The following is a 26,081-nucleotide window of genomic DNA, read 5'->3' as shown; positions in this document are numbered from 1 at the left end:
ATTCATGTAGGACACACTCAGTGAGCAATAGAATACACGGAGAATACCTGAACAATTTTGCCTACTGCCGGCTGATTGTTTGATTCGACGAGGAATACGACGCACGCATGTTCATATATAGGCGAACTCATGTTATTTCTACTCTTCTATTTCTTCAGATAGCTTCTCATATATATATATATATATATATATATATATATATATATATATATATATCCCACGGTATTTTTCGCCAATGGCTTATTATTAAGAATGTCTTTTTTGTTCAACCTGTAATTAAAAATTAACAACAACGCATTGGACTGAAACCTTCAATACGCTTGGAGATATAATACAAAATCGATTTTGACCCTCGCATATTTCACCATTTAAAATTTCGACCTGTTTTTATTATTCAATTCTTCCATTGGCCGAAACCTTTTGGCACGACTAGACATTGAAGTTAGTTCTCGTTTTACTGGATTTTTATTCAGTGAAGGTACGAGCTAGAACCCCAACTTACGAGCAGTTCAACGGTATTGTGATCTGCGATGATGTACGTTATCGGCGCACTTAGAGTTGAATCGTTTTTTATAAATTTACTAACTCGATCAACACACGTGCGTAACACTAACACTTAGTTATTTAGTAAACACATTTGTTCGTATTTTAATCAATGGCGAAGAAAATCGATGGTTCTTATGCGATGCGGGGTAAGGAAAATTGGACAAACGCGTACTCCACATTTTTTTGTAACAATCGAATTACAAAACGAAAAAAATCAAAAGCTATTTCATAATACTTGTTAGTTAAATGGTTTGATAATGAATAGTGTTATTTGTTACGTGAACGTGGGAAAGCTGTCTATTAGTGGCCTCAGAATTTACTACGTACTTTTTTGTATGTTACCTATATGTCCTAAGAATGAGTGTGAGCTTCAATAGTCAATTGCAATCAGAAGTGGTCAACGAAAAAAATCAGAAAGTGCAACGAAAAAAGTTTCGTTGCAAAATGTTTGTCGCAATCACGGTTGGGGTCACGTTTGAAACGGATTTTTCACTCAAAAAATATGACCGTAAATGTTCGCCTTGTAGTAATATCGACATCTGCCACATCGTAACACTGTCCTTTTTTCCATTGTTATAACCATCACTATTTTTGTTATTGGTAACAGGCAGAATAAAAAAGGACCGACCGCCCGCCCTCCGCAATGATCTGCTCCGCTCGCAAGCAAGATCATCTCCTCAAATGATGAATCTACCGACTGGATCCTGCCATTGCCGCCGCCGATGACGACGATGACGACGACGACGACGACGACTGATTCTCGACTGTCATAGCAACGTACGAAGTTTCGCAGCAGCAACATTAGCCGAAGCAGACTACAGCATTGACTGACTGACTGACTGACGACTCGATTGTTCGTTGGCTGTCTGAGTCGCTACCGCTGCTACAGCGGCTGACTGGCTGTCGTAGTCGCAGTAATTGTAGTATCGGGTCGGGCGGTCTATCTACCTGCCTCTTGGACGGTGCTGCTACTGCCCAGTGTCTAACTAATGGCTGTGGTGGCTGATTGTTCTAATTTTACTGCAGTGCTGCAAATAACAACATATATACTAGGAAAAAAATCGCCGAAGAGTCATTAGTTCTCAGTGTAAAATCGGCCGTCGTCTTGATCGGCGATGTGTGTGTGAATGCCTCCATGTATTAGCAGCAGCAGCATCGTCGGCCGTAGACTACACACACGAAAGGCGAACGGTAACGAACGTCGTCGTCGACAGCTTAACAACAACACGAGTGGAAATCGTCGTAGTAGGAGAGAAGTCGGAGTGTACCGAGTGGTTTACTGCTTTCTGATCCCCGATCTGACTAGTTTTGCTGCTGCTGGAAGTGTCATTCATCTCTCCTGCGTGTCTGTGTGTGTATGCGCATTGTATGTAGCAGATACAGCCACGGCAGCAGGTAGCAGTGATTGCATCGGCGGCTTTCGTGGTTTGCTAGTGCTGTTTCGCTGGTGCTGCCGGATCAAGGACCGAACCGCTCAGTCTCCTCGGTCGTTCACTGTGAGTAGCGTTGTATCTAAGAAGACAACGGAGAGGACGACGACGAAGGCAACCGCTGGAAAACGAACGACTGACTGACCAAGCGAATTCGGTCGGTCGGTCGGTCGGTCGGTCGGTCGGTCGGTCGATCGATCGGTCGGTCGGTCGGTCGGTCGGTCGGTCGGTCGGTCGTTCGTTCGTTCGTTCGTTCGTTCGTTCGTTCGTTCGTTCGTTCGTTCGTTCGTTCGTTGCTTGCCTTTGTAGTAGGGTCATGCTGGCTCAAAAGCTTACTCATTGTGGACGTCGTGAATTGCCTGTATAACTAGGCTTTGGCCGCTGTATCGCTGCAGTCGTATGTGACTGTGTTGGTATCGCCGTTTTGCAAGGAGCTCAGCAACAGCAGTAGCAGAAGGCCACGGATGACAAGTGGCGGTCCCTCTAATCTATTTCACTAGCTGTGTCACAGCGAGTAAGTGAGGCAACACGAAGAATCATCGAGTGGAGTACGACGAGTGGCCTGCAACAATATAGCAGGAGGATTATTGTTGACTAGGGGAACAAGGACGACAACACGAATTGCTTCAAGGGCGCACACACGCACGTCCCGCTTAGCTTCCATCGGTCCTGTGAGTTTCTGTTCTATTAATTCTACTCGTACTTACAGTTCAGCTACTGTTCCGTATCGACTAGCATAACTTGAGTTGATACAGCTCCTACGAATGGTGTTTTCCACTTCGACGAGGGTATGTGAGTCGATGTGAGAACCAGGTGAAGATCTGTCCATGTGTGTTAACAGGAATTTTTTTCGTCCTTCCGCAACTCTGTTCAGCTTCCCGTATATCGACCAAGTTGGCAAAATAGTCGTATGTTGCCACTACCAGCAACGATACGACAAAGTGAACAATACGTACGAGCACAACATTGTGTGAACCCGCCTGAAAAGATCCGCCAGCCTCTTAGCTTTGATTACAGTAAAGCTCGCGATGATGGTTCCGAGACGACAACGTCACACGATGATAATCTGTTCCTACCTAACCAAGAGCAGCAACAACGGCTGCCGCTGTTACTGATATAAGACAGAAAGCTTGTCAGTGGGTCAGACATGGCTTGTTCATCGACACTATCTAGTTAACTGAACTCAAATTCTGTTCGATCAGTGTTAAAGTTTGCTTGTCATTGTCCTACCTGTCACTTTGATATGTATCAATGCTGATTCACGGTTAGCGCGATATTCGGCCACTGGATTTCTAGGGACGAATAAATAAAGGTATAGTGAGTAAAAAGCGAAACTATCTAACGTTTGGCAAATTGTCTTACTTCGTCCCGTCACCAATGACACATCACCCTACAACATTTAAATCGTTCTCTAGCCCGTCCATGAGACTAATTCCACGTGCTGTTCAGTCTTATGATAGGCAAGATAGTAATTTTAGAGCTTTAGAGCTGGAATGTTCATCGCTAGCCCCCATTTAGGCAACTTGCTTACTCGATTTCGCTTTCCCGCGTGTTGTCCTCTCCTTCATGCTCTCTATATGGAAACAACTTAACTTCCCCGTATCCATTTTCTCTATTAGCATAACTATATTAATGTGTGCATCCATTATTATATTCGATGGCCGTATTGACTATTCTATTTGCACCGGGTAGTATCATCTCAACTAACATCCTGTTAATGATGGCAGCAGTAATAATAATCATGAAGCTGTGAAAATCATCTTGGAAACAGCACGAGTGCATCGATACTGTGTCCTCTGTCGGAGCAGCAGACGCTGCTGTTTACTGATAAGTTCGGTCGGGATAGTGATCGTTTGCAAGTAGTGGTAAACAGTTTCGGTTTTGTGCCTTCCCAACTTCTTTTACTGGTCTGTTGTATTCTATGTGTATTCGAGTCTACGGGTGTGTCAGGCTTTTCCGATGCTGGTAACGACGGTGCTATTTTTTTTTTTTGGTGCTGCGACGGAGGCGGCCGCCGCAAAAGCCTCAGCAACTGATTATGCTGCTGATGCCGTCGGCAGTATTTGTGTTACATTATACCCTATCGTAGCGTCTATGCTGGATGGTGCTGCTGCTGCTGTCGCTCCTAACGCTGCTGCTGCGACTGCGGCCTCTTGGCACGGTGGCGCCAGCTACCGACCAACGAGAACCGATGGTGTGCCGCTTGCCGGCGAGTGATGGTAGTGTCCATTGGTCTGCCCGTTTTCATCCATTCACTGAGACCGCTGTATGAGCCTTTGCTTTTGCTGCTGCTATTACAGCCACTGCCGCTCGCTGAAGAACAGCTGCTACCGCTGCCCAGCCGAACAGCACGTTGCTACACGGCCTCATATCGCCGCCACCGCAGCAGCAGCATCTAATGCTCACCGATTTGTGCTTGTTTGTTGCTTTGCTGGAACTGGCAGACAGTCAGGCTTGCCTAGCCGACCGACGGCCGGCCGGTCGGCCTGCCTGCCTGCCCGCCTGGGTGCGTGCGTGTCTATTGGCTTGGCCATTAACAGAGTGTGGTGGCTTGTTTTAGTTCCTTCCTGGTGGCAAGTGGTTGTGATGTTTCTGCTCTTACTGCTTTTGCATTGGGGGCTGCAAGCGGCGTAGCTGCCGCTACCGTTGATACTAATGTAAGCGTCAGGTCGCGCCGCATTCAGCATTGGCCCAACAGGACAACAGGACAACGGTACAGTTTGTCTTGTTCATACTATCTCGACGTTTGTTAAACGTCGTTATCTTTGTAGTATACGTAACGTCCAACGTAGTATACGACAGGGTCGTCTCGATTTACACTCACGCCTAGTTGTTTTGTGATCCGCCGCCATTGTTTACATCGATATATCAATTCTGGAGCGTTACGTTATGCTATCCTATTGCGGCGTAGCTACCGCTGCTGGTAGTAGTTATTTGGCTTCTGCTAATATGGTATTTATAATTCTATTTTATAGAAGCTAGACACGTGATTCTAATACAGACAGGTCCATGTTAAAATGCTGCGAGGAATACCTCTGTTGAGAAACTAAACAAACATCAAAAGCAACATGTCAACAGAAGTTCAGCATACAACAACACTACCATATAGCCGTTGCAATCATTGTGGACTGATATTTCTTTTCAAGCCAAAACGCTTTCGCGCACAGATATAAGTAGACACATATTAAGTCGACATTTTGTTGGGTCGCGAGCACACGAATTGTTCATGCACTATGGATGTTATGTTCAGCTGTACTGATAGATGTGTTCTTGCCTTTTCATTACTTTGGCCGAACAATGAGTTTATCCTGTGCTTTCCGTACCTCAGTTCATTAATTTTTTCATTTTTACGCCTATCGTGTTGTCACTTTTCGCGAAACCGCGCTCGTACCTGCCATGGCAATTATTTCAGGCAGGGATGAAATGCTGAAAAGCATCTCATTGTTATATGTGTTCAATCTATCACCCTTTTCAGATCTCGCCGATGTTTTTTAACGCTTTTTGCATAATTGATATGACCAGTTGACATAGCTAAAGTTGGATTCATTACTTCGGATAAAGAACGTGCAACTCGGGAAGGATGTACGTCCTTAGCCAAATACTATACGTAGATGTAGGTCAAAGATGCGTGTGGTCCGTCGCCGCAGGGCTTTATCGGCCAACCTGAGATTATACTGTGGTGTCGTTACCTGCCTAGCAAAAGCTATAACCGCACATGACAGCAAGGTTTCTGTTATTGGCCCTACTATTATAACTCCGCCAATCAGTCAGTCGTCAGTCAGTCATATAATATGCCTACTGCCTTGAGCCATTGACAACTACAGTCGACTACAGATTGCTATTGGCACTGTTACCTATTTATCATTCTCGGCTCCGTTGCTAACGATAATACAGTAAATGACAGTCGAATAAGACCTTTTCGTCAAACTGGTTGATCGTTGCGCAGAACTTAAGGCATCACTCCAATTCTCGATCTATCGACAAATCTCTGAGTAGTCTAGCTACTCAGCAGCCCTTCTTTGAAACAAGATCTTCTGCGTCTCAACTGGCCTTCGAAACAAGTTATAATGTTCTAATCGTCAAAAATGTTCGACACGATTTGGTACCTTCCACAACGAGCATCTTGTTTTGGTGGATGAACTGAATGTGGGCAATAATGGGTTTTTGGATTTTACGTAACGGTTTTACAGGGACGTAACAGCTGCTTGTGCTGTTGTCGTTGTTTTCGCTGTGTATGTTGTTACGACGCAGGTGTGATTTGTTTTAATTAAAACTGACCAATCCAATACGAGCTTGATGGAACGGAAGATCATCTTTAGATTCAATGGAGTCTGTCAAAGATTGAATCGAGACTGTCCACTACGTACAGAAGCTTCTATTTAACTCCATGTTGTTGACTATGGCATTCGACCAGTCGCCTTTACTTATTTTGTATTTACTTGCAAAGCTATTTCATGCATTAACGCTTGTTAATAAATAAAATTAAATTGAGGCACAGTATAGTAACGTTATTGTCCTGGGGTTATTTTTACACTTGGAAAAGCAAACCGTTTCATCATATGCTGTGTGGAAGCACCTCGTTCGACTACTATGCTGCCAATGAGGAAGCGCTTTCAATGAGGATACAGTTCGGTGAGTTCTTTTCGTCGGCCTAAAATCCTTGCTATAGAGTTGTGTTTACCCTCGTAACAAAGCTTTTTGTGTAAAACAAATCCCTTTTCGTAGGACGTGCTTTCGTCTGCAAGATATCACTGCGTAATTGTCTGATACGCATAATATTATGAAAATGATCGGTGTATATGTCTCGAAATAGGAATCGGACGGTTCAAGAGCCACTGTTGTCACGCGCTCAATTATGTGCGACACAGGTGAGAACTCGCTGGTGGGCACGCGTACTGTTAGTTTCATGGTTGTTGGCTGAAACGATATTTTCACATAGCAACATTTCACATAAGCAGAAACAATTCAAAACGGACAAGATAATGCTTGCTTCGGTAAAGACACGAGGCCGTTGAGCTCAGGAACGTAACCCTGTATATTCGATTTGCAGGGTATGATCGGTTAGTGAAATTCGCCGATCCTGCATTATTCGAAATAGTAGTATCGCATAAAGCAGTGGTCTGAGTCACGTAAAAGGTTCCCATAGGGTTTGTGGAACAACTTGTATATTCACTACCAGGCGCATTATTTAGTGAACAATTGTTATGCCGGACATAAAGTGCCATAAGATATATTGTCGTAATGAATTCGATTCGACTGTCAGCCGGAACGGAATTAGTATCGGTCGACAGTCTGATTTTGAGCTTCACTTGCACCTCCAGCGTATACGTACATGCGTACGTGGCATGGCTTGTGACTTGTTATTACTATTCTATAGCAAAATATTTTGGCGAAACCGTGTTTTTTTGCAGACCGAGTCGAATTCACTACGGATGCTAGAAACATGACATGCCTCACCGACTTACTATGCAGTTAAGTTTTTGTTTTTGTTTATCTTTATCCTGAAGAAAATTTCTTCATTCGATACGAAATATGAAGCTCAAATGAGACCAGACGTAATTAACCGATTGAATGTGACAACAATCGTAAAACCTTTCAAAGAGTTGAGTATGTTACACGGAGCTGCTTTTAGCGGAACAGTCAGTAGTTGATATAGTGGTTTAGCTATCATTAAAGAACGTCGGCCGGAATCGCAAAAGAAAGAGCTGCCAATTACGTAATTTAAAAATCGTATTTATTCCTGAAATTCTAACACTATGCATATTTTCAGACTGGGCGAATCTAATGAAATGCACGACTAAATAAAAGGGAAGAAAGGCCTTATCGAAACCTATTTCACCTAAATAGCTTCGTCGATCTTTGTTAATTAATTATAAATACAATATTAATAAGGTCCGACTATTGGTACAGACGAAAATCTTGCAGTCATTTCATCCGTCCTTAACAGCCACCGTTCAAACTTCCTGGCTTAAGCTCGAGTTTAGAATGCAACCCCGATGTGGTATATCGACTGACACCTAAACCAGAATGGACTAGTATGTATCAGTAGTTATGCATTTCGTAGACTTTGCTTCTTTTTTTCTTTAACATTTTGGAAAAAGAAGCGTCTCTGTTGGTTTTATTCGGTTTTCTCTGAAGGCGGCTTGCTTCGCCGTAACACAAAGTCTGCCGGAGATAGGATTTTCATCACCCATTAAGGCTAACGCTTATTGTCTCGGCAAGACCTTTTCTGTCAGAGTGTTAGAAGCTGCCCGTTTGGTAGCTGAGGGGGTTGCAATTATCTCAGGCAGTTGATCGCGTGTTACAGTCATTTTTTACTGTAACGTTTCCAACGAGGCCAAATCGCAAATGTAATATGATTTGTAAATAAGTCCTACCTCAACAATTATAACAAGCGTTATAACTGGATCATTTTATGCTTTCATGATCATGTAGGCGGGCACATCTTGCCAAAGTTGAAAGAAGAATATTGCTTGTGCCTTGTCCCATCTTTCGTGCCAATGTTTATTAGGATGATGTAAAAAAGCCATTATACTACAAGAAAAACAACATTTCCTTGTTGGTGTGTCCGTTTGTACCAAATATGCTTATACACAAGCGACAGTTATCGTTAATAGTCAAATGAGCTTCGATAGTTTGACGACAATGAAAAACATTGAACTTGAACTAATATGAAATACGATGAAAAATTGTATCGTAAAGTTGATATCACATTATCACGATAGAGCCGGTCACCTACCACCATACTGTGAAGCCGCTCGCAGCAACTCTAGCCGAATATTACATTATGGTAAATAAGACCAACGCATCGGCCATACGTAGCAGTATCATGTAATAGTCTTCTCGTAGCTACTCGTTACGACCCGCTCAAGTCAGGAGCAGCAGCGGCGGTACAACTACCCGCAAATGGTAACAACAGAAGCAGCGCAAGCAGTGAATAGCGTGGACGAGTAAAGGCAGTTGGTGAATGGGAGACCTTTCTGTTTGTATCGTACGATCGAGAACTTTAAGCCGCAGCCGGTTCTCCGTTGATGGTACCGCTTCTAACGATGGTTTCTCCTGGTGATTACAGTAGTGGCTGACTGGCCGCTAGTCGCTTTAACGTGCAGTTATGTTTCCCAGCGGCTATCGTGTGGGGACGGCCAACAGCAATAGCAACAGGCATAAAAACGACAGCGGATGTACCCAGCCGTTCGTAGACGACCGTGTGTAAACACTCCGTAACAACTGCGCAAGCTGGTGTGCTGTCGACTCGCCGGTCAGCTGGCTGGCTAGCTGCTCAATACGCCCATTATATATCAAACGTCGTATATACACGGTACGATGCGTGGGCGATCGTAGGCTGAACCAGCGGTGGCGCCAGTGGTTTTCGGTCTAGGTAACGGAACCAGAGGTTAGCGGGATTCTCTATGCTACCGCAGTTCTCATCAATATAATGCAGGACTTTAAGGATGGCCTGAAGCTAGTCGATACACGATTGTAAAGGCATGTTATGTCAACGACCTTTTGGCCTTCGCTTGGGAAGCAGAACTGGACCCGCGTAAAATGCCTGACGATGACTACAAGTTGTTATATATAGCCGAAGATAAGAAAAAATTCTTACATCATTTTGCCAAACTTTTCTACTACTCGGTTTTTTATTGACTAAGCGGCGTAACAAACATCAGTTCCGTCAGTTAATTCAACTCTAATTGTCAATTAACGTTATATTTTTTACGTGCTCAACCAATTTTATAACAGTGACAAGTTAAGCAGCACTGGGTAGAATAGAAAATGATCTTTTCATTGATCCCTGTCGCTTGATGTTGTCGAATTTCCTAAACTCCCTAACGTTACATTTTGTAACTTAGCTTGAATAGATCCTAAGCATGCTACAGAAGCCGTAACCCATTTAATAACCTGCATCATATTCATCGAGTAATTGGCTTTTCGACTGTGGATAAACCATTGCAGCAAGTTTAGGACAATGTTCCCTTTAGGATCCTATTGCTATATTGAATCAGCACATGGCTAAAAAATAAATTCGGAAAAAATCTGCACGTTTGACACATACCGAGCCCGCGATATAGCCTCTACTAACGCGATTACGACTGCGTCATTCAGGTTGGCGTCGCTGAATTCGTGAAACACGGCTGTACGTGTAGTTCCGCGCGTTTCCGAAAATGAACTTTTCGGGCTCTATCAATGAAATTAGTTACTTTACCTCGAGTTACCCGTTACTCTTACCTGCCGGCAGAGACAGTAGGCACATAGCCCGTTGAGCCACGGGCGGATTTTGAGACTCGAAACCACTGTTGAAAGTAGTGAATAGCTTAAAAATTAAGTCAACAAACGTCATGTTGGTCGTCAAGAAGAGAATATTTCAGTAGGAACGATTTTCCATTCATTTATGATCTCAGACTTATTTTGGCAGCAAATAAGTGTGCCAGATGTCAAATAGCAGCCGTTATTCTTTTCACAGTGAATAATTTTTGTTACCTCACCATCTAGGCAGTATTTTTCTCGTTTTTTATGTGTTCCCGTTCCTTTTTCTCCTTTATATTGTAACGTAGTTTATTTTAAGTGAGGCTGAAAACCTTTCTGAGGTTAAGTAGACGCTTAACACGACCGTCAAAATAAGTTACCATATATTCCATTGTTTTTTTTCCCGATATTACGAACTTACGATATTTTCTCCTAGTTACGCTTTAATTTTATAGTGTTTGTATTTGGTATCCTACAGTCTGTAAGATGTATGAAGTATTCTATTACAAAGCATAATAATCTTCCGCACCCCCATTATCTATGTATCACAGTATCTTTTCGTTTTGTCCTTTTGTAGCTTTTTCCTGTAGCTTTCTTAACGGAGCACATGATTATTGTTTGTACCTGTCTCTGTAATTACTCCACACCAACTTTAGAACTAAATTTAATCTAGAGAAACTGAACTTGACATTTCCATGAACTGTCAATACGTTTCCTGTCTTCAATATAAAGATTCCTAAGTGCTTCATTACTAATTTCTGCTTTATTAGCATCCTCAGTCAAGTCTCATATGATGCCTCCGCCAGAGCCTTTCTCATTCAAAAAGTGGAGACACCGAATTCCCCTCAATGAATTGCATTGGACAAGTCAACGGCGTTAAATAGTTTGATGGTCTGTTAGCTGTTAGATGGTATTCTATACGCGTTTTTGATCCTTTTAACATCATTGCCTTAAAAGCATGTTTTTAATAACTTTACACCGCTTAGCCACTCTTTTTGGGGCGTGCTTTATACGAACTTTCCTAATTATTTATTGAAACCAAAATATCGTTACCAATGATAGTTATCGTCACAGTCGACATATTCGGTCTCAGAACCCTACTTACACTTGTACGAAGGCTATGATGGCTGGCGATATTGCTTTGGACAACGCCAAATATGACAACGACCGGTGGCCGGTCTGAAAGACCTTCCAACAGGAAAAAGGGTCATCTGGCCGCTTGCCTACTTGTCTGCGTGCTTACCTGGCGTTTATTTGGCTGATCAGACATTTTGCCGAGTCTCTTGCTTCGCCAGTTAGTTCCACCTGCAGTATGTCGCTGCGACCGATCCTGTTGCTTCGTTCCATCCTTCCCCCTTTATGAGAGTAGATAGAAGAGGATTTGTTGAAAGACAACGCGACGTATGCGCCCTCTGTCGAGACAACCACAAATTAAGTTTCTCTGCTTGGTTCCTTCGTTGTTTAGTTCGTGCTCACTGTTACGAGTAATGGCATGCCGTTGATTTCGTCTCTTAGATCTATGGGAGCATCTGATCGTAGCTATGGCAGATTCGTATTAAGTATGGGGCCACGCATTCTTTATAACCAGCTTGATGAGTAGGCGCACAAACCGGTCGACTATATAACTGTCATTGACGGTGCACTGACGCAAGAAAAGGCCAGAAATAATTGGCATCTCTTGTTACATTACCATGAGCTGCCGATTGTGATACTAAGGAATGATCAGACAAAGGGTCTAAGAAATTGTCATGGGTGATGGTAAGTCCATTGGTAGACTACTTTTTTGAGCGCGATTCCGAAAACTGTAGGTTCCTTGGATATAAACAAGGGCTTGTCGACAGTCTGACTACAAGTAGTAGTCAGCTTTAGTACAGCTCAGAAACTAGTCAGGTCAGATTGTGTCAGTTCAGAGGTTACTTCAGGTTTCTTTTTATTTCTACCTATACCGTCAGGCCTGTGCCGTAGACGGGAGAAGCTGTCTGAATAAAATTTCGCTGGCAAAAGAATTGAAGAATTTAAAGAATAAGTTGTAAGTTCTTATTGGACTAGCTTAGAATTACGACGATCTGATCGTCCTATTAATTTCATAATACGTGTAAGGTTTCTTACGTGGGCATTACTGTGTTAAACATCCATTGGGAACTGAGGGCCTAATGGACGATAGCTATAAATTGTTGCGGGCGCCCTTTAATGAACTTTAACTTGAAATATTGCAAATAAGTAAGCGAATTCGTTAATCGTTGATTGCTCAATAATAACTACCCACGACGCATATCCGAACACACATAAATCTCAGTCAACTGCGTATCGTGCTTTTAAGCCGATTGCGTGCTTAAATTTCATTCGGCATGAAGACCAGCTGAACGAGCGTCGCCAACGGGAAATTGGCCAGTCAAACGGGTAGGGTTAATAAGTCCTTGTAGTTACTCCCTATACTAATCAAATCAAGTCGAACAAATTCGGTTTTTTTTTTTGTTGACGGCAACAAACAAGATTATAACAACATAAAGTACGATGCGACACGACATGAACAGCTACAATAAATACAGTAATAAAACAAAGGTCAACACTATTTATACATTACTAGAAAAAAGCCAACACTACTAGAAAAGTAAATTCGATGACAAATCGGTTGTGACATGATTCATCCATTAGTTTCTGAATAATCATAATAACCGCTGCATATTTTTTTATCGCATCTCGCACGGAATACTCTAATTAGTGAGAATGAATGAAATTGGTTAACTGCATAACTCCCACATATATATATCTATATGTGCAGCACCCTGTTAAAATATTGCAAATTGACGTGCAGAACTTCCTATTTATAAAGGTGTAGCAAGCAGCGTTTTATCCTTATATTCTCGAAAATTTTGTGAGTAGAGATAGAGAGAGATAGAGTTCAGTCTTCCGGTAGTGAGCAAAGCGAATGCAGGCGACAAACTCAGACATAAGTTCCTATATATGCTGTAGAAACTTTGCCTTCGTTCAGTACTTAAACAGCAGACGCCACAGAGTTGCATTCACTGCAGTAGCAGCAAGGAGTTTCGATTGCACACCGAACGGTTACGACCGGAGTGAGGTACTTCACAATCTTGGTTTCAGATCGCCTAATCGTTTAGTCGGCTGTTATATGGTGGAAACGTGTATCTGCAGGGTAAGGTATAATTTTTTCACAGTTTTCTATATATATATATATATATTTTACAGATGTAAAATAACAACGTAAACTGTCAAGAAACTTTGACTCTACGCAGTACAGTGATGACACTTAGGATCTTTCTGATTTTTTTCCGTATTCTGGCTACGCAGTTACAGGCGATGTGATCGCATGGCGGCCTTTTTCTCCAGAAGATCGCCAAGAGTCTCGTTTACCAGAGGTAGACAGAGGTTATTAAACTATCGTTGCCTCTTTTCGGTACCGCTACCTTTCGCTGGCGATTGGCCGTGAGTGTTGTTGCTGTTACCGCAACGACTTTAGCTAACACACAAGATTATCTTGGCGTCAATGGCGTGAACTAAAAAGGGACTGGAACGAAACGTAAATGCACCGCGACGAAAACGTCAGTGAACGTTAAGACGTCGCTTGTTATTTCCGTATAAACGTTGCGGGTGACAACCCACAACGAGTGGCTGAGATCAGCTAGATGCATCAGCTCTATCCTCTGCCGCCCCGTGGCAGCATTAACCGTCCGTTAGTAACCAACTTGAAGGGTGGCGTACGGTGAGGAGATGACTATATTCTCTTCTTGTTAACCGAAATGCAACTAGGCAAATATGGTACAAGCAATGAACGATACTGAGGTGAACGCCAAGCACTCAGTGGTCCGCAAGGTCACTGTCATCTGCTCTTATTTATTGGTATAGTATGGCATTTGCTTGTAACTGATTTTTTAGTTTCAATACATGTCTAGGCGGGAAGTCTTCGTTGATGTCATTAACTCCTCTGACGTCAGTTCCACTGGTCACCATCTGTCTGTAATGGCTACATGTTGGCACCGTCAGGAGAGATACAGCTCCTATGTCAATAAAATTGTTCTGGTATCAACCATGCATACATAGGCAGAAAGTCCAAAGCGTAATTCCGCGAATTGGCGTACACATTCTCATCGTTCCTTTGTTAAATCCTTAAGAAGCAATCAAAAACATGCAGTTATAAAACTTGAAGCTGGCGTGACGCTACCATAGACGCCCGTAGACCTGCGTGTGAATATATACTACCCATTGTGTTTGTCCTATCGTCACTCCATTTTCTACCTGACATGGCGGTGTGAAACCGTTCTTAATGCTAATAGTTGTTGTAATTACTCTAACATCGGTATGAATAACAATGAATCATTAGCTGCGCACACGGCACAAACTATTCACAGGCCTAGAGTAGAAACGAAAAAAAATTATTTTCGAACCTGCTTATGACGCCTGAAGAATGTTCTGTACAGTTCTGTACATTGCAAAAGTCTAGCAAAGTTTAGAATGAATAATCGTATTAAAACACATCATCCGACAGGTTGTTCAGAAGTAAAGGGCAACTACAACACAGATCCACACATCGCGGTCCGCACACGCAAGACGCAACCGTTGTAACGGTGAAAGTATCGATGAACACATGACGCAAACTAATGCTGGATGGGTCTTTTAACCAAATGTTTATAGTACTGCACGTTTCACAAATACAGACGCCCGATCCTAGTGGCAGTAAAGAGCAGGATCTGACTTCGGAATAGGAGAACAAATGTTCGAATCCCTCAATCAAACATGTGACTGGTTTGATGTTAGTAAATAAAAAATAATAAGTGGTCTAAGATTTATTTGTATAGAAATGTAGATTTTACGTTCACCAAAGGCTAGCTGGAATATCGTGGCCCGTCTCTCTACGGTTATGATCATCATTCAGTGTCCAACACATATTCCAAGGAATCGTTAGCAGACAGATGAGTGCCAACCCCAATTTCAGTGCCTGAATCCACATTGCCTGACGTGTGTTCTTCTCAAAACTGCGGAAGGTTTTATCTTGGGGTGGCTATAAGCGACACAAAAATCACTTGGTCGATTTTCACTAGCACTAACAGACATATTTAAAAAGATGTGTTAGTTATTTTTTTAAACACTATAAATTCTTAATCTTTTCTAGGGCGTTGCTAGTCGGCCCAATACACGATAGTATTATATTTCAACATAAAATACTTCGTTGGAACATAACACTATCGCAAATTCTAACATAGTTTGTCAATTCAGTTTTCAATAGCAACGCATATAGCTGAACTATAGTTATCTAAACGTGAAACTGGACCTTCGGGTTGGTTCTGATTCCGGAAAGGCAGTCCACACTGCAATCTATGGCATAATAAGGCAAATATCCCTGGACGGCTTGGAAAAGATGATTTGTGTTGCACGCCTCTAACCCTATACGCATATATATATATATACATACTGTGTGTAGGGTGAAGCATCTACATATACGAACTCCTTTCTGTGAGTTTTTCTGAAGACTGTATCTACACAAAAACAGATAGAGGTGTAGTTTTTGACTATCATGCTCGCGAATCACGATTCGTCACGATTATTCACAGCGGTTTTAGTCGGTGACTCAAACTACGAACCAACAAAACAGCAATCGCTTTTTTATTAACAAATTACCTTACCATGACTCAGGCGATATTCATAAGCGTAGACATTTTATGCACTACAAGTTTTCATGGAACCAAACTTGCAAAGCTAAAACTCCCTAAAATGTAAAGCCTTGGAACGACAGAAGAAAGTCCATAAGGCGCACAGAGCCTAAAAAAGTCTAAACGGTGAAACCTAGCTAAAAGTTTCAATTGGCAGTTGATAGCGTGTTTTTATAACGGCTGATATCTCTGTAAACTGGGCATACTATCAGCGTCGAATGTAAAAGGACCATCAGCATTAAATATGGAGCACAGTTCTAGTGGCATTTAAGAGAATGACTCAAAGGCCTTCATGGCACCTAGGAACACCTCCTGCGAATGACGAAAAAATCGGCAAATGTGAACCGTACAGCTCGTGTAATTCTCGGTATGATGTTGCTTAATATACACTAGTAATGCTGAATTTTAATGAGGATGATTAGAAAAAACAACGGCTTAATATATGTTATTCCACCCTAGCCGCTTGACGTCTCGTAGAGCTGCGCGCATTATGCTATTCACTGTAACTGGAAATCGCGATTTCTTCAAAGTTTGATCGTGATGATCAATATCACGGAATATCACATTCATATTAGTAGCAGTACTATTGTCATCAACGGTCGCGCTGATCGATCGTTTTATCATAGTGTAACCTCGACCAAAGGAGGGATCGCGGCCGCCTCGATTTGCCTCCAAGTTTTTCTACGGGTACGTCTTCTCCGGCGTAGACTATCTAGTATCGTATCGGTTGCACCCCGTGTTGATGATCCGCCCCGTTATTATGACCTCCCTACGAATGAAACAGCCCGGCTATCCAGAGGGCCAGCCGACCTGACTGCGTTCTGTTGCGGGCGTCGTCACAGACGTTTTCATCAGTTTTGAAGCCTCCGCAGACTTCAGCCGACTACGTAAAGGGTTCCGCGTTGCTTAATTATTCACCAGTGGATGAGTGGTATGACAATGACGTGTTAGTTAATACAATATTGATTTTCGTTATGTCGTTACTGCCAGCGTCGGTACGCTGGAGAAGTGTTTGCATATCGCGCCTGCCAGTCAGCCTGAACCGATGAGTATTACGAAACGCTACAACATTCAATGTCATCTCTCGCTATGTTAAATGTCTAGTAGACGTTAAGTAACAAGGGACGCCAGTCAATATTTATGCGTGTTCTACGTATCCACTAATTTTATGTAGGTCCAACCATATTTTGGTGCACTATAATCTTCGTCAATGTCGTCATAGTTGTCAGGTGCAACAGTTGCAGCTGACGTTGAATAAGTTATTTTTGCATACATAAAATCCATCGGGATATATTCAATTGAAGCATAAGATAGAAGTTTCACAGAACCAGTATCGGTAGAGTTGCTTAGCGGCTAAGTCTCCAGCTGAAAAAGGCTCGCCGTGTACACCGCCTTGATCTCCAACTTTTCTTGCTTTGTAACTTCCTCTACGCAATATAGAGTTTACATACAGCCAAAACATGACTGGTCATTTTTTGAGGTGTTTAGGAGAGTCGATTGTATAAGGACCACTTTGATCCTATGGAACTGTTAGTTTCATTCTCTCACAAATTCACTATTTGCGAGAAAAACGGAAATTTACACATTCGCCGGTGTTTGCTTACGACAAATTATATGAAGAGGAATTACAATGCATCCGATTCGAATCAGATAATAACGTTATGATAATGTTACAGGAGTCGACCACGGATTTGTCGAGACGTTAGGGGGTAAGGCAATCCGATAACGAACGACAGCGTATAGTTCGATGCTCGGTGGTTAAACCAGTACTGCTACCGTGACATTATTAACTTCAAGCCAGAAACATAGGAAAGATACTGAAGGTCTTCGGTGTCACAAGCTGTTGGCCAATGACAATGTTTGCCAGCCCTTGATGTTCACAGCGTAGTAATCATTGGTGCCCTGATTACCGACCTTCGTGCGTCTATATTTCATCTTCGTTTCCGTGAGTTGGACAATTCTTTTTCAATATTAGAGTAACCGAGCGGCAGGGACGGCGGGCGACTTCGAGAAAATAGACTTCCCCGGTCCTCAGTCGGTAGCAGGAAACCGAAGCTGACCGAGGTAACGAAGTCGAAAAAACAACGTCGGAGACAAACGAACACATGGGAAAGAGTCACTATTGAATCACTATCGATTCCCTCAAACGGCTTCTGAGATTCGATATCATTCTGGACGAGAAGCGACATTGCCGCAAAAGGCTCCAATATGAATGTCAATGTTCAGGGAATCCGGCGCAACGTTAAAAACGTTGTTCGGAATTACACCGACGCACAGGTTTGTGATAGTTAAGGAAGAGTCCATTAGGCTTTGCTGACTCACTATTTTATTTCTATTTTATAAATCGTATGTTCGTGCTTTTTTTTTTTACATAAAAACAATTCGACGACGACTAACGTTTAGATAGAGTTGTAACATACGTGTACACAATTAAGTTTCTTATTTGCAATATACATTTATCTTGACGTGGTTTCTCTATTCAGCGTAGAACGCTAAACCTTTTTGCTGATCATAGATAAAGGACTAAAGAAGAAAGAAGCAGCATTTTTTAATATTGTAACTTGCATTTTTGAATTGCTGTGCTGTGACTATTTAATTGTGTGTCTTATCGATAGCTTTGACAATAAAGTGATTAGTTATCTTACTGAGATGTTTTCCTTGTAGACCATTTTCTACCGTTTTTACCGAGCACGGTTATTGCGCTTGTTTTCTAAACGTTCCTTCTCTGAACCTTGCCAATTTTTTGACACATTTTCAGGTGAAGGTTCGTGAAGCAACTTCGAATGACCCCTGGGGGCCACCGTCGGCTCTCATGGGGGAGATCGCAGATTTGTCATACAATGTTGTAGCGTTTACGGAGATCATGCAAATCATTTGGAAAAGGTGAACAAATAAAGATGGCTGATTCAGGCGGCAATCTAAATAACAATGTCCAAACGTCTGACTTCTTGATTCCGATGTGCAACATTCTAATTCGCAATTTATTACGACAAAATAGGGATTTATTGACATGAACTCTGAAATTTCTTGAAAATCCACACGAAACTAATAACTTTGCAAATACGATGATTGATCCTTTTTTGCCAGCTAAAATGTGCGCTTTAAATTCTATTAAATTTAACAATACACGTTACAAAAGATTCAATCTGGTCTGATCATCTAGTCTGAGCGATACTGTTCGACAAGAAGGGTAACACTACTTAGAGTATACTTAAGTATGATGAGAATAATAAAATTAAACCTAAATCACTGTATAAGCTGCACTAGCCTAGATCAGCACCTAACTGTTAGGTCCACGTAATTGTTAGTAATATCTCTCTTTAGATGTTAATTATTGTGTGATATCCCTTGTATCATAAGGTTAAACGATAATGGAAAGAACTGGCGTCACGTATACAAAGCATTGGTGCTGCTTGAATATTTGATCAAGGTTGGAAGTGAACGTGTGGCCACTCAATGCAAGGAGAACATATTCGCCATACAGACCCTAAAAGGTTAGTTTCCTTCTTATCCTATTTTCCAATTATGCTCTTTATATACGATACAGAATTGGTGGTGCGCCATGCTGTATTATTATATAAAATGTGTTACGGTCGTACAAGTATATACGTGCTTCGGGAATACCACAACAGTTCTTCTATTTCTGTAGTCATTTACCGAAAAAATATCCTGTTTTTGAGCTGTTTCAGTTTAACAGACGATTTTTATATAAAAAACAGAAGAAAAATAACAGGTTAGCGGCGCACATCTAAAAATGAAATATGTCCAGGGAATTTCCAAGCCAAGAAACGTCTGTTTCCTATCTAGAATATTGTAGACATATTAAAAATGACTTCTACTTACTCGGCTAGCCATGCAGACTCAGTCACGTGGTGTTAAGCAACAGAAGGCTCTCCCACAGGATATTTGAGCTAGCTCTAATCTTGTCCTATTTGAAGTGAGGCTTAAGTAAACAAGTAACTGATATAGCAAAACCTATTTTGTAATAGAATGCACGGACGATGTGTATGTATTGATTACATATGGAAAACTATAGAACCATTATTGATCGAAATTATAACAATAGCATAGATTCTAATAATCACAATTACAATTTTTTTAACATGAAAAAGGTTTATTTCAACAGTAGAGTTTCACCTGTTTGGCGGTATTTCTCTATCTGCAGATTTCCAATACATGGACGACAATAAGGATCAGGGTATGAATGTACGCGAAAAAAGTAAACAGCTTGTCACTCTGCTCAAAGACGACGAACGGCTGCGCCAAGAGCGAGCTCGCGCTTTAAAAGCGAAGGAGCGTTTCGCGCAGAACACTAATACCGCGAGCTCCTCTCATGACGCTATCGGTAAGCCCTCGGAGCAGATTTAGATTTGAATAGACGTTGTTGTCTATTCAGATATTGTTATATTTAAAAGTATCACATTGCTTTCGTTTAACAGAAAAGGGCATCGAAAAAGTCAGCTGCTCATACATTAAATTTAACCTAACGAAAACAACGAAGGCACTCATTGGACGAACGAACTGGATGGATATTCGCTATATAAACAATGCAGGCGCAGATCTGTTGGTACGTGCACGTATTCGACAGCGAACCAGATCTTGTAGCTTGGATCTATACCTGACCAGGTCGTAGTAGTTATATAAACGTATTTTTTTAACATAAAAACGTATGATTTTTATTCGTGTGTCTTTGCTACGGGCAACTACTTGGTCTGGTTCCTGAGGACAGGCGGCGGCAGCGGAGGCGGTGGAACTGGCTATGTCGATGATTTATCTTCTCCACGCGGTGACTATCGATCTGTATTAGCATCCAGTTCAGAGTTGGAATCAGCGCGGCCTCAGACGGCCGGGGAGGAAGAGCTGCAGCTTCAACTCGCTCTGGCTATGAGCAAGGAAGAGGCCGAACAGGAGGAACGGCAACGCAAAAACGATGACCTGAGGTATCGTATGATACTCTGTGATACATAGATAGTTTTTGAAGCCACGATAGTTTGAAGTCGTTCTAAGTCCATGACTTCTTTGTTGTTGTTGTTCTGCTATCGTTTCCCCTCAGATTGCAGATGGCCCTGACGGAAAGCCAGCAAGATAATGTCAAGCAAGGCGGCGCCACCGCGTCAAGCGGGGCTTTCTCTGCTTCTAACGGTTCAGCTGCGTCATCGTCCGCGCCGAAAAGCTGCATGGATGATCTGCTTGGACTGAATCTTGCTGGACCCACAGTGGCGCCCGCACAGTCCGCCGATCCGTGGGGTTTGCCGGCTGCCCAAGCAGCAGCAGCAGCCTCTCGACATATCCCGGGCTCACAGGTGGTGGATGCTATGTCCGTGCCTCTCGTTGGAGCCGTCGGCGGAGCCGGACCCACTGGAACTGTTGCTACTCCACGTGGAGCTGTTGGGGGGGCCGTAAGCGGCGTCGATCCGTGGGCGCCAGCTCCCCCAGTGGCTGTTGATCCCTGGGCTCCACAACCAGCCAGTTCACTTCCTTCGGCCGCCCCAGTCCTTGATCCATGGGCTGTAAACGGTTCGTCTGGAGGTGTTTCAAAAGGCGAACTCGACGAGTTTGACCTGATCTCGAGACAGCGAGCCGCCAACATGTCACCGTCAATGATAGCCCAACTAGGCGGCACCAATGGCAGCGCTAGCCAATCGCCGGCATTCGATATGTCTGGCCTAGGTGGCGCTTTGCCGAAGAACAGCAGCGCAGTGGCTGGACAAGACAGCCGAATGCGAAAAACGCCCGAATCTTTCCTCGGCGCTAATAGTAATCTCGTAAACCTTGACGCGCTAGTTACGGCGAAGCCAGCAGCGCCGTCCGCTAACCCTTTCGGCACCGGGATGCCCGCCGCTACCAGTCTGCTCAATCCGTGTCCGGCTCCTCAGCAGAACCCCTTCCAGGCATTGAATAAAGCTCCCACAATGAATGAACTTCGTGGCGGCCCTACGGGGGCCGTTTTCGAAGGTTTCGCCGCTGGTGCTCCAACCCGAACAACACCTACGCCTGGCTCAGTAAACCCGTTTCTGTGAGCAAAATAACACTCAGTCGGAAATAATTTTCTAATTGTAATTCTGATATCGTCGTCTAACTATGTCATCTGTTAGATCGTTTCAGTGAATACAACACTTGTATCAGGGTTTTCCTCTTCGTTCAGTCTTGTGATTTCTGCCATACGGCTCCGTTCCAACTTTCCACTTGCCACTCGTTCAACGCTTGCTGCAACGGTGTGGTAGTCTCATAAATTTAGTAAATACTAAACACTAGATTATAATATAACGAATTGATTATAAACTGACAACCAAAATACACCTGCAACAAAGCACTTTTGAGCGAGTGGCCGAGTCGACAGCATTATCCGAAAGGGACAAAATCTGAAAGCTGAGCTGAAAAGGCAGAAACCGATCTAAGTGGACGGTGTCAATATAGAGGTGGGTTAGTGGTCGTAACAAAGCAACAGTCCTGATTGCTGCTACTACAACTAAGCCATTAGCTAAAAGAACCACAACGACAGCGTACATCAATAGCCACTTGTCACTCCCAGTAGCGTCGTAGTTCGTTTCTCTTTACGTCGATGTCAATCACGTAACAAAACAAACATGTAACCGAAATGTCGGACACCCTTTACTCGGCTGTAAAATGGGGCGACCCATTTTAGCGGCCGTACTTATAGTTTTCAAACGTTTTGGGCAACATTTCAAGTTTTCATAATCTCACGCTTCATAATTTTGGTCCAAAATTCATTTTGGGCTTTGAATCAACCATGTTACTAAAATGTCAACAATCGATGAACCCACGGCAGAATATAACTAAACCACCGATAAATAAGGATGACGGTAAACCACTAACGAGGTGCTGCAACATAAAAGTAATAAGATTCATCGTAATAGTGATATATAATATAAAAATCTAACTTAAAAGTAACATTTTATGAATGACAGTGATAATCTGAGTCACATTCAAGCACAGATGCATCTTTTGCAAACTATCACGCGACTACACCATCTTGTAAAACCAGCGTTAATTACAGACAGTACTGAAATTTGAATTAGTTATCGTAATAAACACTGTAATCGATTCGCCGATAAGGGATATCAAGGCCTATTGATGTCCATTGCATGCTACTGGTGAGATCTATTGATATCATCCATGCATACTATTGTGGTCCTAATTAATAAGGATAACGGTCTGGATGTGCTGACCTGTAGATGACGATGAATGCGCCTTTTTTTTTACCTACGCCACCCATAAACAACAACTGACTGAATACTTGACGCTAGCAGAGACACTCCTGTGTCCTGCGACACATCGCAAGGCGAACAAATGTACACGAAGCAAACGACGGGCTTGACTAGAGCCAGGCGGGGTTTACAGCACAAGTACGCAACCTGAGTAGCAGTAACGGCAAAGTAATCCATGCCATAACAAATCCGTATGAAAAAATTCTATGGCCGTACTAATATCAACAGGAACTACGTAAACAAAACAACGCTGTGTAGTAAAATGTTGTTGCAACTTGGTTGCCAGCTCGATTTGCAGTAACTAAACGTAGGTTGATGATTTGACTAACATAATCAACAGCATAATGTCGGTAACGGCCATAATGTCACGGGAAAAGATAACAACGAAGTCGGAAAAGACTGTGTGAAACCGACGCCCAAAGCGGATTGCTGGGTTAGCGTAGGCGGACGAACGGCTTGAGACTGTGACTTGTTGTTCCGACGAGCTCGCACATCGCTACTATACAGATGAAGTTGAGGTGAAATTACACAAACAATGAAATTCAAACCTGTTGGCGAAACATCAAAAGTAGTCTTTAGAAGCGACAACCGTTAAAAAAGTTCGTGGCTTTCCTCTTGCTTCATGTTCTAAGCCCGTAGGCGCTTACGGCCAAAAATTCTCTAGTGAGCTACGGATAAAGCGAAAAGGAAGACATTTTCGTTTATCGTCAATGCCTTCATTGTCCTCAACTAGCACGTATTATGACCGTAGTATTATTTCTCCTTAGGCGATGTACCTACGGCGGAGTCACACGCCAATTGACCCAACTGGCTTTGTTCCCTCCTGTTGCTTTTTTTGCGGTAGATGATAAATCGTTTCGGCAACAATTAGCGACACTGAATGATGATCAACAGGTGGGCATAACAAATTTTGTGTCGAGCACCGTAACACCGGATCCGCGGGAACTTCCTGCTTTTAAAAAGGTATGTATTCGGGTTGGAAAGTAAAACAAGAATTGAAGTAGTTATGGACGCCAAGTTTTCGAAGATATGCAGAGTAACTCTCAGTAGCTAGAAGTAACTCTCGGTATATAGCAGGTGGACAAGTGTGGTGCTCAATAGTAGTTTCATGTGATTCATAATGATAAGCAACGGCGGCATAAGGCTCGAGAAGATTTTTGTATATGTGTGTTACATACATATATATATGTAAGGACAGATGTATACAACAACAGAACGGCTGGCTAAAATAAAAGATCGTTAATGAATGCTGCTGATCTTAGACGGCGGAGATGAATTTTATCACCGAGTATATGGTAATAATACCAGAATCGTTACGGTTTTTGCACGTGCATCCAAAACGAAAAACCTGGCTGGCTGGCTGGCTGGCTTAGATGGTTCGCCTGAATTCAGCTAGAAACAAATCTCTTCTTTATGGATCGACAAATATGCGTATCGTCGTGAAACGGTTGAAAAGTAATGACATATATACAGGCGTTTAATACTGATGGACACAAAAACAAGCTAGACTTGGCCACCAAATAGAAAGATATCAAAGAACGAATAGGTGTGTAGCGGAGAAAACACGAAAATGGCAGAACAGACAGACGGTAGGGAATAACGGAGAGAGAAAGCGATAAAAACACTTATATTTTCAAACAATTCCTATAATAACGCAAGACAACAACAGCAACAACCATCCAACCACTTTAGGATCAGCGGCAGATATAACAAATAATAAAATGTCAACCGCCGTCTGAAGTGGTGTCTAATGGCCAAAAATAATCAGTGGGAAAGAATGGAGAATGTGAACGTGCTGAAGAACAGAGAGATGGACGCACTGTTGATCACCAAACGCGTTGACCGGGAGATGGTCAATTTCTGTCCATTTGCTTGCTATAATATTTGCCTTGTCTCGAGACCAGTAACGTGGAGGCATGGGAAAAGGAAAGCACAGCGAGAAAGATCTTGGTAAAACATGCGGGCTAATATTGACGACAAATATAAACCGGGAAAAAAATTACTAGCAGTTGAAATATGCCAAAAATTGCTAAAACACAAATGAATAGCCGAGAGAAAGGCAAGCGAAGAGTGTGCGGAATCGACAAAATATGAGAAGAGGTACTATAGCGCTTCAATATATATTAAGTTTCTAGCGCAAGGTTTCTGGAGATTCTCCTGGCGATCATTTGGCACATAGTACGTAGACTAGCTGAGGAGAGGAAGAAGCAAGACGAATAAGGATCTTTGGGATAAAGTGGTGATAAAAAATGGAAAATTATTACTAGCTTTGACAAGATTTTGATGAAATACAGATTGAAAAGGAACAGTGAACACAATAGATCCGATCGTGCACAAGATAAATCTGATAATGAGGTCTACGACGAGGACAATGCTGATGGTAACGTTGAGGCCCTAAGACTTAAAATAACACAAAGAAGCGTTTTTAAGGCGTGTGCAGTAAATGGACACGCGGCAGTTGAAAATCGAACACGAAGGCCTCTAGCGACGGAACAGCGAGCCAACGAGCAATAAGGCGAAGTATATGGGATCTGACGCGGATTTCACGTCTCAGTAGGATGGGTGGTTAGTGAATAACAATTTGCTCGTTTCTAAGTAAAAGGAAAGAAACTTGGAAATTGCGTATAGATACTGATGGCTATAGACAATTAACACAAACGAAACAGAGCAAGAGCGAACGACGGAAAAAGACAGATGACATGAACACCGAAATGGAGAAAGCAAATAGGACATTTTGCAACAAATACGTCTTCATATAAAAGGATTGTTACACAACAAAAACAACACGATGATTAGCTTTGAGATGTATAAACCTAGGTATATAATGAACGATGCTAATGATGATAAAAGATGATGATGATGAATGAGGTAACGCCTTGCTAGGGCAGCATTTGAAGTATCGTAAACAAACAAAAGCAAACAAACCAATCTTAATAAACACAAAGCTCTTTTACAACATGTTC

At 42.4% G+C, this 26,081-nt stretch overlaps 1 protein-coding gene across 5 annotated transcripts; it reads left to right on the top strand.

Moving 5' to 3' along the window:
* The first annotated feature begins 360 nt into the window (after positions 1-360).
* Positions 361-26,081, top strand: lqf (epsin homolog lqf). Of its 5 annotated transcripts, XM_086971035.1 has the most exons (8): positions 361-2,647; positions 2,851-3,288; positions 17,566-18,166; positions 18,648-18,772; positions 19,250-19,383; positions 20,055-20,234; positions 20,619-20,829; positions 20,943-26,081. In XM_086971035.1, exons 3-8 carry the CDS (start codon positions 18,098-18,100, stop codon positions 21,907-21,909), a joined length of 1,686 nt encoding a protein of 561 aa, XP_086827161.1. In that variant the 5' UTR covers positions 361-2,647; positions 2,851-3,288; positions 17,566-18,097; the 3' UTR covers positions 21,910-26,081. The 5 variants fall into 5 exon arrangements, with proteins under 5 accessions (XP_086827161.1, XP_022700147.1, XP_022700146.1 ...); XM_022844412.2 differs by lacking the exon at positions 2,851-3,288; XM_022844411.2 differs by having other exon boundaries at positions 361-3,288.

The sequence above is a fragment of the Varroa jacobsoni genome, unplaced genomic scaffold (assembly GCF_002532875.2).
Source record: "Varroa jacobsoni isolate VJ856 unplaced genomic scaffold, vjacob_1.0 scaffold_1109, whole genome shotgun sequence".
Lineage (NCBI taxonomy): Eukaryota > Metazoa > Arthropoda > Arachnida > Mesostigmata > Varroidae > Varroa > Varroa jacobsoni.
Note: the sequence above shows the minus strand (reverse complement) of the source record. Positions and strands in the feature narration are given on the sequence as shown.

Bases quoted from the DNA above. Each gene is read 5' to 3' on its own strand.
- lqf (XM_022844412.2), top strand. From the start codon at position 18,098: ATGAATGTCAATGTTCAGGGAATCCGGCGCAACGTTAAAAACGTTGTT. The intron at 18,773-19,249 runs GTGAACAAATAA...TTGTATCATAAG, and splicing joins ATGCAAATCATTTGGAAAAG to GTTAAACGATAATGGAAAGA. The intron at 20,235-20,618 runs GTAAGCCCTCGG...TCCTGAGGACAG, and splicing joins CTCCTCTCATGACGCTATCG to GCGGCGGCAGCGGAGGCGGT.